The 12,369-nt window shown below is 39.7% G+C and overlaps 1 protein-coding gene across 3 annotated transcripts in view; it reads right to left on the reverse strand.

Moving 5' to 3' along the window:
* KCNQ3 (potassium voltage-gated channel subfamily Q member 3) overlaps nt 1-12,369 on the reverse strand; it is a 179,850-nt gene that overhangs the window by 30,931 nt on the left and 136,550 nt on the right. For all 3 annotated transcript variants that reach the window (XM_015856360.2, XM_015856359.2, XM_015856358.2), the window contains exons 2-4: nt 4,908-4,998; nt 3,026-3,152; nt 1,541-1,713 (exon numbers count right to left, since the gene is read on the reverse strand). In XM_015856360.2, coding sequence (XP_015711846.1) covers nt 1,541-1,713; nt 3,026-3,152; nt 4,908-4,998 — 391 coding nt within the window. The remainder of the gene's footprint in view (nt 1-1,540; nt 1,714-3,025; nt 3,153-4,907; nt 4,999-12,369) is intronic.

The raw sequence follows: 12,369 nt of genomic DNA on the forward strand, positions 1-12,369 counted from the left end.
TGGCTTCTGTTGGAAGGATCCTTAAAGATCGCTTGAGCTCCAACTCCCCTGCCACTCACCAGTTCAGGCTGCCCAGGGCCCCATCAGTTCTGGCCTTGAACACCTCCAGGGATGGGGCATCCACTTCTCAGGGCAGCCTGTGCCAGTGCCTCACTATCCTCTGAGTAAACAATTTTTCCCTCTCATTTAATCTAAATTTTGTCTCTTTATGTTTATGGCTGATTTCTGGTGGGAAAACACAGTTGGCAATTTGTTGGTGAACCTTGCTAATAAAATTGTGTCTTTACTTTCTTTACTATATTCCAGAGAAGCAAATTTCTCATAACCTCTATGTGTCTTTCTCATTCAGCTGAGATCCAAAGGGTGGTGATGGGAAATCAGTGTGGAAGGATGGGGAAAAAATCCCACGCTATGAAGACTTAAACAATTTCTAAACAATGCCTTTAGCACATACACTTATTTCATGATCTCAGTTTCCTGAGGAACATTTTAGACATAAGTGTTTATATGCCACCTGACTTGCAGCGAGCTTTATGGGTAAGAAACAGAAGTTAGTATGAAATGAAGGAGGGTATCCCTATCAGCCACTACCAAGAAGTAAAGTCTAATTATGCTGTGCCAGCTGGCATTTTAATCTTCAAAAAACCTGAAATGTCAGGAATGTCATTCATGGATTAAAAAAAAAAAACAACCCAGTATGTAGCACAGTTTCTCTGCACCCTGTGCATATGAGAAATCTAATCTAAAGGCTTTTTATTGAGACAGAGAGTTTTAAACTTGTAATAATATTTGCTGAAAATGCAAAAGCGCACTGTATCTTTCTGGTGTGAGACAGAATGTCTGACTATAGCATGAAGTTAGACTGAGACAAGATGATTTTAGAAATTCACACTGTGTGCATCATTGTATTGTCTGACCCAAGCTTCCAAAGAGGAGTTCTACCAGTAGCTCCCTCTAAATGACATTTCTGCCAGCCAGTCTTTTACTATCCCTTTGGAGTCCTGCTCCGTCTGGTGATCACGCAACCTGTGAAGCCACTAAAGATAGGCTGTATCCACACAGGCATTTCAGTCAAATATTTCAGTGTACTTTACTATTAAAAGGATGTCCCTGCTCACGGTCTGTGTAATAACAAAATTCCTGTTGCAATGACTGTGAGAATAGATGCACACACTTGCCACTTACAAATATCATTATTGAGTAGGAGAGAGTAAAACAAGAGGCATAAATGGTTCACATCATGAAGAAGGAAATGAAGCTGAAAAGATGAAGCCCAGGGAGTTGGTGGAGTAACCATCCCTGGAGGTGATCAAGAGCCATGTAGATGTGGTACTGAGAAACATGGTTTGGTGGTCCCAGTGGGGATGGGTTGATGATTAGACTAGATGATCTTAGCAGGCTTTCCAACATGATTCTATGATTCTATGATTATTATTGCTAGAAATAATCCTAAGGCACTCCTGCACTTATGCATCCCCTCTCTTCCACTTCAGTATTTCTCCCCAGGGCCCCAGCTGAGTCTTGCAAGCTCCTCACTTACTTTGCTATGTGCACAAATAGCTGATCCTAAAAGTTTCCATGTGCCACCTCGTCTGTCCATTCGGAGCATCCTCAGGATCTGAAGGAAGCGAAGGCTTCTGAGCGATGTGGCCAGAACGTTGCCCTGGTTCCCAACAGCAACCACTGGCACTGAAGCAATCAGCACGAAGATATCTGCAAGGTGAAAAGAACAAAGCCTGCCAACAAAAGTGGCCGCATCACTCAGTCCTTAATCCCATATGGTTACGCTGCAAATTTCCCTAGGCAAATTTTAAAGCTGCCTGAAAAGGCCTCCTCACGCCAATTAAACAGGTACCTGCACCTTGAGCACAGAGTCATGCACAGAACCCAACAGAGAGCCCTGTAATCTATTTACAGATCAATGCACTGTATTTGAAACACTGGCTGAGCTAGCATAACGATGCACAGAAACAGTGTCCTAATGCTGACAGAAAAAAAAATAATCACAAAAACCTGAATTCTTATGTCCCTCAAGAAGGCCACAGAGAACACAGACTTACAGGTCATCAGATAAGATTTTTTTCTTTTGGTACACATGCATTTTAGTTCTTTTGGCTGAGTTTTCCTATTTAAATCTCTGTGAGCACTCACTGTGCCAATTCACTGATGGACCAAGGAAATCCAAAATTCACATCACACTGTATCTCCTTGTTGATTGCTCTGGTTTGTGTGTTTTGCTGTTTTTGTTTCTTTTTCCTGTCCACCTCCCCCCTCCCCACCTCCCTTCTCCTTCTGCCTGGATTCACCTCAGTTGTCAATGGCATACAAGTATTACCAAAGGATTTAAAAAACATTCTCTGGGCACTCATTCTTAAAATTGTCTTAATAATTTATTTCCAGCCAAAAAGAGAGGTACCAGATGGATTTCAGAGTTACTCATTTTCATACATTCTGAAAACCAACTAGTGTCAATAACAAACCAAAATAAAATGAATGAATGTGTATATGAATGACCAGTGCTCAGGCAAAAGTGGATAATCAGTAGCTTCAAGGCTAGTTGTAGGTAATGCCTACCAAAATTAAAAGATAAAATGGGAGAAATCACAAAGATACATGTTTTTAAATACAGACCAGCATTATAAAGGTAACATACAGCACGTGAATATGAAAGAGGGCTGGGAAAGATAGCATAGCATTAGGGTCTGAAGGGCTTTGAAACTGAAGACGGATAGTGTACATTATGTGATGAACTTCAGAAAAAAACAGTTGGGCTCAGGATAAGAAAAATGTATTTGGAGCATACAAGGATCGATTTTTTTTCATTGGCCAACCACCCAAGCACATCTTAAACTAATTCTTATTGCCAGGTGTTACCAATAATCAGGACACAGTTCCTAGCACAAAAGGCTGGTCTGACTTTGGTGCTCTTTGTACTGCCTTTCACTGGTATTTGCACATCCTTCCAATGTGGCTCAGAAGGAAAAGGACCTAACAAGGAAAACAGAAGTACAGCATATGTGCCTACCCAGCATGCACAGAGGCTTTCTGGCAAACTTCAGTCTCCCTCTCCATCCTTTGTAGCGACAACAACACCCAGCAGCCCAGATCCTTAAGGCAAACTCTGCTCCAAAGATGAAAATGGCAAAGGTTTCCTGCATTAAAGACACAAATGAGACTGTTAGACTTGAATTTTGCAGTTGCTCTAGATGCACGGCAATAGATGAAGCAAACAGAGACGCAAACTGAGGTGCAAATGTTGAGGAGAGGGATGAGAAAGAGAAAGAGGAAGAAAGCAGGGTAGAGAACATAACTTGATGAGAGTCAAGGCAAAGTGGGACATAGTGTTACAGCTTGTGAAGTAATCTGTGTGTAGGATGTGCTCTTCCTATTGGATTTATGTGAAATGCTTACCTTGCCTTGATGGAAATTATTTCAAAAAAACAAAACTACTGCTGTTTGTTATTATGAAATAAGAACACATATGTGGTGACTGCAAAGTGCCCAGTGCACAGTACACCTACAGTGGGATTATGTACCAGTAGCTCTTTCATGGAACTGTGTCTGAAGAGAAAAGGACAGGAGCAAGTGTATTCATATGGTAATATTTAAGGCATATGTATAAAGACATATATATGACAAATTTAAAACATACATTATCACTCTCAGTTTCTCTGCAAAGAAAAACAGGATTTTCTGTTGTGATTAATGTCTGGGTAATTTTTCAGCTTTTCTAGGCATAAGAAGGAAATGAGGAGATTAATTCTCCAAAGGGATTGAAGGAGACGGAACAATAACATCATGGGGCCTCCGGAAATACGAGATAAAGAGGAAAGGAGGATTTTCTCTAATACTCATACCTGCAGCTGCTGTCCACTTCTGAAAACTGCTCAGAGCCATAAGAAAGCAGACACAGGAGAAGAGAAATTACCCCAGGCTTTCTCAAATGTGAATAGATGGCTCAGAGTGCAGTAACAGGGACAAAAGTGAGATTCAGATTCCCTAGCAGGTGAAGGTGTTTTCTTACAGCTGCTTTTTAAGAATAAACTTGCAAGGAGAAATGACCTTCTAAGCCTCTTGGCATTTAATTCTTATCCACATCTACTTGCCTCTGGTGTATAAAGGGAAATGGAAACTGAGATCCTGGAAGTACCACGTGGCTCTCCTAGAACTGCTATTCCACAAGACTACGGTTAGTGAGACAGACCACTTTCTATTTCATGACAGCTATGGGAGTTTGGGTCATTTTCATAAAATTATTAATATGCCATGTTTATACTTAGTGAGCTTTTCCTATTTCTTTTTCCTCCTTTTGCCAAATAGGATTCCTACACAAATTGTCTTGAGTATGAATTCAGCCTTAATAAAATATACATGCTGAAAACTCAGAGACAGGAATACATTTATTTTCTCCAAGTACATTTCCCTCTTTCATGGACAATAGAGACATTGCTTCAAACAGTTTCAACTACATTACTATCAGGCACAAGTTTGAGTCCAGTTCTAAGGGCATTCATCAAAAAACAAAAACAGAAAAAGGCTGGAAATGAAAAAATACTATGGAATAAATCACTATTATTAAGAGATCCTCAAAAATTGAGGTTTCAAAAGTGTTGAGTTCTAATCTGACCAGTAGGAGATTTAATGGTACTTCAGAGGGAGAACTGTTGGGGAAGTACTGAAAACTCACTATTTAAAAATCTCAGGCTAATTGTCTTTCTTTCATCCTTTATACTCAGTTGATGTTGACAATGGACTGGGAACTCTGCAATGTGTAAAAGCACAGTCACCATCCTGGGACCAACAGAAGAAATTGTACTGCATGCAGAACAAGATTCTATCACTGCTGATGGAGCTGACTTCTGTTCAGGGACATTAGCAGGGTGACACACTGGCTTCAGACTACTTACCAGCAAGAGAAGCCAGTCACCCGAAACGGTTTCATACTCCTTGAAAGTCGTCAGGACAGCTAAGATCAAACACCCCAAAACAATCAGAAACCTGGAGTGAAACAAAAAGGAGAAGCCAAGAGAATGTTACTGCTCTGTATCTGTGTGGGAGATGCTGCTTATTTAATTATAGGAGATAGGTACTTCTGATCAGTAAGCAGTGGAGTGGACTTTCAGAAAGACCAAGGGGGACTGTGAAGTCAACAAATGATAGCAAGAACCTCCATCAAAATGACTCCCAGACAAACATATGTTAATTAACTCTGTTGCATTCTTCTGGAAGAAAACAGATAGCATTGCACGTCAGGAAGGGATTTATAAGATATGTAATGCTCAGAAGGTCTATTCCAAGCTGATGTTCTGTGTGCTTCATAAAAAGACACTGTGGTTGCAGTGAAATTAATCTACCTGGCACATGCTGAGACCAGAGAAACAGTAAATGCTTCAATACAATACAGCAACGGGACAAACTCTCCCTTGAAACCCACACCACTTTTCTTTTTCTTTTTTTTTTTTTTTTTTTTTTCCCACTTCTCTTTTTGCACTCATTTCTATGGAGATGAAAAGATGAAAAAGCTTGAAAGAGAGACAATAGAGAGGGTAAAGTTCTGCTCTCCAATAAACCCAGTATGTGATAAATCACTGCGTCTGTGCTATTGTCTGTGAAGACCCAGAACTCAGAGATTTGACAGAAAATTTAACTCCCACAGCTGGTAAATCCAATCCAGTCCAATCTGAAGTCATGTTGATCTGCTTAAAAAACTATTCCCGGGTTCAAGCTATGAAAAATCTTCTATAGATAAATAGGTTGGAAAAAAAAAAACAAGGGAGTCTTATAAGTGATTTCTGTGAAGCAGAGTGGGGTAAGCTCATATTCTAGTACTTGATGTATCCAGTTCATAGGCACTTTGAATGTGCTCTCAAATCGGATCCACAGGAGCAGAGGGGAAGGTGGGCATGGAAGTACGTCATAGCTTAGTGAATAAATGGAAAGGACATCTCCATAAAAGCTCCAGATCTTTTGCTAGACTGCATCAAAGAAATGACAGGCATTAGGCACTGAAATCATCCAGGAGGAAAAAAAATCTTGTTAAGACTTGAACTGTGCAATTCCTGTTCTGAACTTCAATCTGATACCCATTCAATCTGAAGTGCCATTTCATATCTTGCTAAGTAAACCTACACTTTGTTTCACTGTGTGAAAAGAACTGAGTCCAATATACATGTGGAGGTAGGGAGAATGACGACTACAGAGGCTCAGCTTGGATATGTCTCCTCTAATCTATCATGGGTATTTGTTTCTTTTGTGTATGGGGAAACATGGGGCTAAAAGAGCATACCCTGACAATACTTCCATGCAAGGAATGGACAACATTGAAACACCTTCCAGCAAACCCTGAAGTGTTATGATGCCATAGTTTTCCTGGCCCAGAGGGTTGTTCAGTTTGAAATTTCTATGCCAGTATAATCACTCGGAAAATTTCAGATCCGCCCTTTTAAGAAAGGTTAGAACAGATATACATTGATTTGCTCATGCTGACTCACTCTGGATTTCATTGACATGTTTCTCCTTCTCCCACTCACCAGCTATCCTATGGAGGAAGGGTTATGTGGCTGACAGGAAACAGCCATTGGGTCCATAACAGGTCATTTACCATCAACCTATAACCGCATGCGTGGTACAGTCAAGACAGTAAGCAGTTAACTTAGTACCTTTGTGAAGTTCTTGCCATACCCTCAAGCTGGTTTTGTCATACCATAACTTGCCGTCCTCAACTTGCAGTCATAAAGTCAGTAGCCCTTTAGCTGCTCAAGACTCACAGTTCCTGCACCTCCTGAAGCAAAATGATACTAACTCAACCAAGAAAATGCGATTCCTTCAACTAACTATAAATTAACTATGATTTAACAAGTTACAGCCAGTCCAGTGGCACCATCACTAATTCTCCAATTATAAGCTTGAGCTTTAGCTACCTGATGATATCCATTGCAGTAATTTCTTTACACTGTGTCACCCAGTAGCACACAGGTACCATTCAAATGATTTAATGAAAGGTGAATCACATTGAAAACAGTCCAAGGAAATTACATTATCAGCTGCTTAAACTTCAGATGTGAATTCACATTATAATGAAAGAGAACGGCACTGTCATATAAAGATGATGTGCAGATTTTGATTCAGAAAGACAGAAGCTCAGTAGCCTAAAAATGCTTGCAGTTTTACCACTAGAGGGTACCAGCACACCACAGACCAGAAGAATCCTGCTCAACCCTCTTTCCCCTCCACGTGAAACAAACGAATTGCAGGTGTTGTTCAGGTGATCGTATTCCTATATTTGATGTGCAAGAAAATGAGTCTCACTGTGTTGAAAAATCTTTTCCTTGTTCACTAACAACCAAATAAATATTGACACCAATGGGCAAGGGGTGCTTCTTGCTCGATTGCTCTGCAGCGCAGCCCACGCTCCTCCAAGCAGGAGCCCACCTGCAAAAATAACAGATCGTGGAAGACAGAAATGGAAAAAGAGGGTGGGAGGGTGAGACTGGAGATCATAAGTCACCAAAAATGATTTCAATCCCAGCACAGAACATAATCTGAACCCCCAGCTTTAAGAATTATGTGAATGCAGTCCAGAAAATTCCCTTTTGAGGTTTGACTGCTGAGCTGAACACAATCTCCCCAAAACCCACGTCCCACAGATCCAGGCTGCTCCTTCTACAGTAATCCAGGGTGCACAATGATGAAAAGCTTGTGCTGTGACAAGTAAATGAAATCCATCTTGGAAGCATCAGATTTCCTACTCCCACCCTGCTTCCAAAGTATAAACACCCACTGCAAGTTAATCAAATCACATCTCAGCAATCCTCATTTAGCATCTAAAATGATGACCGTGTTCAGAGCACTCTGTGAATTTTAATATCTCTGTTCGTGCTACACAAACCACCAGTTTCCCTGCAGCCTGTTTTGTTTCTTTTCAGATCTTGGTGTTTACAAAGCCCAGAAGTCTTCTTAAGTTCTCTTTCTATAACAGATGCTACAAAGGTATCATGTTGTTTGTGTTTTTTTTTCACCAGTCCCCTTCGCTCAGAAAAGACAACAATCATATATTCATCAAGAGTGTTACCTATGCCCATTTTTTTGCTTATATGGTTACTAAGCAATCAGAAAGACTTGAACTTGCTTGGCCGTTGCTCAGTCTGTATTTTCCCATGGCAATAGGACAGAACCTGAGTCTGTGTTTTCTATTCTCATCTTTTAAAAGGCAGAAGTGTGGGTCTAGTGGTTGAGTCTGACTGCAGCATTGGAATAGGTGACTCAGAGCACTGAAACCACAGAGGATGATGAAAGGCAAACAGTGACGCGGGGAATCAGAGGAAGCATCTGAAATTTACACACAGTTACAGTGATACTATGAAGAGACATATAGCACTAAAGGTTAGAAGAAAGAAACAGCATAAAAATCAACTTTAATCATAAAAATTCAGTCCTCAGAAGCCCAGACTTTTTGAAGTGTCTCAGCAGATGGCAGTCTGTACCTCTAGACTAATTCAGATATGACAAATAAAGATTTGAATTTACCTCCTCAGTTTTTAAAAATTAAACTTGCTATCATTTCATGTAATGTTTTCTGGCCCAGAAAGTTGTACCTATTTGCAGTACTATTGTTAAAATCTTGGTTATTTTGTTGGATGTGTAATTTACAGACCACCAAATGTCAGTGTTCCTTTGTCACTGTCACAACTAATATGCTATTCGAAGCAATAAATGTTCTTGCCATTGAGAATTCATATTTTCAAATCATGCTATTCTGGAGTATTAAAAATAATCTTCCAAAAACAATACATACTTCTTCCAGGAAAGAAAAAAATAATTTATGACCATGCTAGGTTATGAAACTGATTCTTTCTGGATGAACATCATGGATTGTTTTGCTGATAAATTCTGATTTATTTTAATGTTTCAGATTCGTTAAGTATTTCTTCTGTGTCTGTTTTCATATGAACCAAAATGATGCTGATATAGCTGAGATCTTTTACATTTTTTCTATACATTGGTTCTTTTCATGTATCCCATTCAGCACCTCTTCCATCGAATTTTAGAAGCAGATCATATAGTGATTTGCCTATAACTTATTCCAAAACATAGCTGTCATGAGGATCAGAAACATCATACGCAGGTCAAATAATGTTTGCATCTGTCATCATCTTGGCAGTTTTCTGTCATTTACATGCAGTATGTTTGATTTTTGTACAGCTCTTTTCCACAACACATGTTAATTAAACTAGCAGTTACACTGATAAGAGTCTTGTATTGTCTCCTACAGTGAGATGTGTTTTAGGGCTCACTACGGACATCTGCAATCACATACCTAGAGCAGACTTAGAGTTAATAGAGAGGAACATACAGTCCTAGTGTTCAACTCATTATCTTGAAGTAGACAGCTCAAGCTGGTAAGAAGCACCTACAGAGGCAATGTATTCTCTGTATCTGAAAGAAAATTCTGTAATGATTAGCTCCTATGTGAAGGTGAGGGTCAAACAGTGGAAAAAGCTTCCTAGAGAGCTGGTTGATGTCCCATGCCTATTACATTAACTTCTGGTCAGCCCTGAAGCAGTCAAGCAGTTGGACTTGATTTTTGAAATTCCCCTCCATATTCTCCTCTCCTCTCCTCTCCTCTCCTCTCCTCTTCTATTATATTCTATGGAATTGTTTACTGCATAAATCAGCTGAATGCCACCCCTTATATTCAGCCTGGTTTTGGATTTAATTACAAATATGTATATGATTTTACTACTGAAAGAATTAGTTTGTCAGCTTTACCAAAACACTTCTTACATGACCAGGTTTTTCTGAATTCCTTTGCTGCAACTTCAGTATCACAACTACATCTTGTCCAGAATCACATTTACAAGATCATAATCCAAGGTCTGGACAGGACAGAGTCATACACACTTACTACTAAGATATCGCCTCTTATGCAACAGTGCATAGACTTGCATTGGCTTTCAGATTTGCAGTGCCATTTCTTGCAAATCCATTGGAATTTCCTCTCTCTCCAAATCTTCAGTTGAATCTAAAATTTTTCTGCTTAACTTCATTTGGTCCTTTCTTATTTTCCTTAAAACTTGCATATAGGGAGCATATAAACGGGAGGCGGTATGGATGTTTACAAGGATGGATAGTGATAGGACAAAGGGAAAAGGTTTTAAACCGTGACAGGGAAGGTTTAGGTTAGATACTAGGAGGAAGTTTTTCACACAGAGGGTGGTGACACACTGGAACAGGTTACCCAAGGAGGCTGTGGATGCTCCATCCCTGGAGGAATTCAAGGCCAGGCTGGATGTGGCTCTGGGCAGCATGGTCTGGTGGTTGGCAGCCCTGCACATAGCAGGGGGTTGAAACTGGATGATCATTGTGGTCCTTTTCAACCCAGGCCATTCCATAATTCTATGATTCTATGTCTGCAATCTAGCTTAATTCTTTTCTACCACCTGGTAAATGCTAATGGATTTACCGAAGACTAAATTTGGAAAATATGGTAAAGTTTTACTTAATTGTTTTGATGTTCAGTTCCCAATAAAATATGTTCTTAAAATCAGGGTATCAGCTTCTCACAAGCATTCCTCAAACTTCATATTTTTCTTTCAATTATTGGCTTTGACCCATAAAGATTAAAATTGGATCTTTTCTCACACTTCCTTCAGTTGCTTCTTATTCCCACCCACCACCTTTTTCTCTGCATCCAAATTTCAGTTTTCACAGTACATCTGCAGTATCTTGCACTGATCGTTTTATGGTTGCTAATAGGAGGGTTGAGTTGGGATATTTAATACCAGGAGGGAAAAAAAAAAAAAAAGAAAAAAAAAAAAAAAAAAAAAAAGGAAGCAAATACCAGATATTTGAGATCAACTCTATGGAGAATTCACGCCCAACTTTCTCAGGGCTCAAAACACACATTATTTAATATTTTACTTCTTGTACCTCTTGCACTGATCTTTCTCTGTGTCCACAAATTCTGCTGAATACACTCATGTTCACAGCTCTCTGCTTGAGTCCCTGTCCCAGTGCCACCATACAGCAGGAGCACAGAATGCCACATTGAACAAGCTGAACTTCACTCTTGCTCCACTTCAGTGGGAGAGACAGAGGAAGAATCTCCACTTGAAGCTAGAAGAAACACTGGAAGAAGTAAGGAGAAATCTCTGTCTTAGTAACAGGCTAGCAGGTCCAGCAATTACATGGTAGCCCAGAATGACACAAGTCTATTGGTAACAGAAATGGGGACTATTAATGGTAGGAGACTGAGTCATATTCATGCCAAAGTACTCTTTTGTGACCATGGCTTCTGCAATGGCAGGAATTGCTCCGAATAGACCTTACTAAAGTTTCCCTAAGTTTGGAAAGCTTTTAAAAAGGAAAACTTAGGAAAGGAAAATTGTGCTTCCTAGCATTGCATTTAAGACTCTGAAGAACAACTTGTAAATCAGATAGTTCCTTCTTTCCTCCATGTACAAGCAGAAAGTCTGGTTAAGGCCTCATGGTCTTGTTGCCATTTTTTCCAGTACGCTGATAAAACATTTTGCTGTAATGTATCACTTTAATTCACCCTTTTTAAATCATCTTTGACAGCTTCCTTAAAGAGCCTAGCATGCTGATACAAAATACTCTGGGTCAGCAAAGTCAGATACAATGAACTCCAACATTGTGGATCTTCTGCTCTATATGATATTCCAGAACACTGGATCGTCACATTTTGCACAAGTGCAAAATAGAAAGCCAGAGAAAACCCTGTCAGATTGTTCTCAGCTTGGAATACAAGAGTAATCCACCAAAAACCCATTACTATCTTGTATTGTCTTTGAGACAAGTATTATAGATGTCAGAAAGCTCTAGCATACATACAGTACAGGAAAAAGCCTAGGTATTTTAACATGAGTGACGTGGGGCAGACTGCAGAAAGAGGGAAAGCAGTAACAGCATTAGCTATCGAGGAGATAGATATCTCTTGCCTTCCTATGGATTGTATAAAGATGGAAAAGTCTCTGACTGCTGCAACTAAATTCTGAGTTGTTCTGTTACTGGCTTTACAACCTATTTTTATAAAAAGCAATGACATTGAACTGAACTGTTGTTTAGGCCTTTTATCTGCCATGACTAGTATGCTTGTCCATAGGCTTATCTCTCTGTAGCAGCATGCTGCTAATTGAGTTGAGACACGCAGACCATGAAGCATGGCAGGCCATGCAGCACAGCAAAGCAGGAACACCACACAGCCAAAGTGCATTACCCAGCAGCACCAGCTGCCGTAACAGCAAATCAAATCAGTTTCAGAAATGGTTAAAACATTCTCCAAATGACATTAAAAAAAAATATTAAAAAAATGGTATGAAGTTATTTGAAGTTAAACTTCAACATTTATCC

The sequence above is a fragment of the Coturnix japonica genome, chromosome 2 (assembly GCF_001577835.2).
Source record: "Coturnix japonica isolate 7356 chromosome 2, Coturnix japonica 2.1, whole genome shotgun sequence".
In the NCBI taxonomy this organism is placed as follows: Eukaryota; Metazoa; Chordata; class Aves; order Galliformes; family Phasianidae; genus Coturnix; species Coturnix japonica.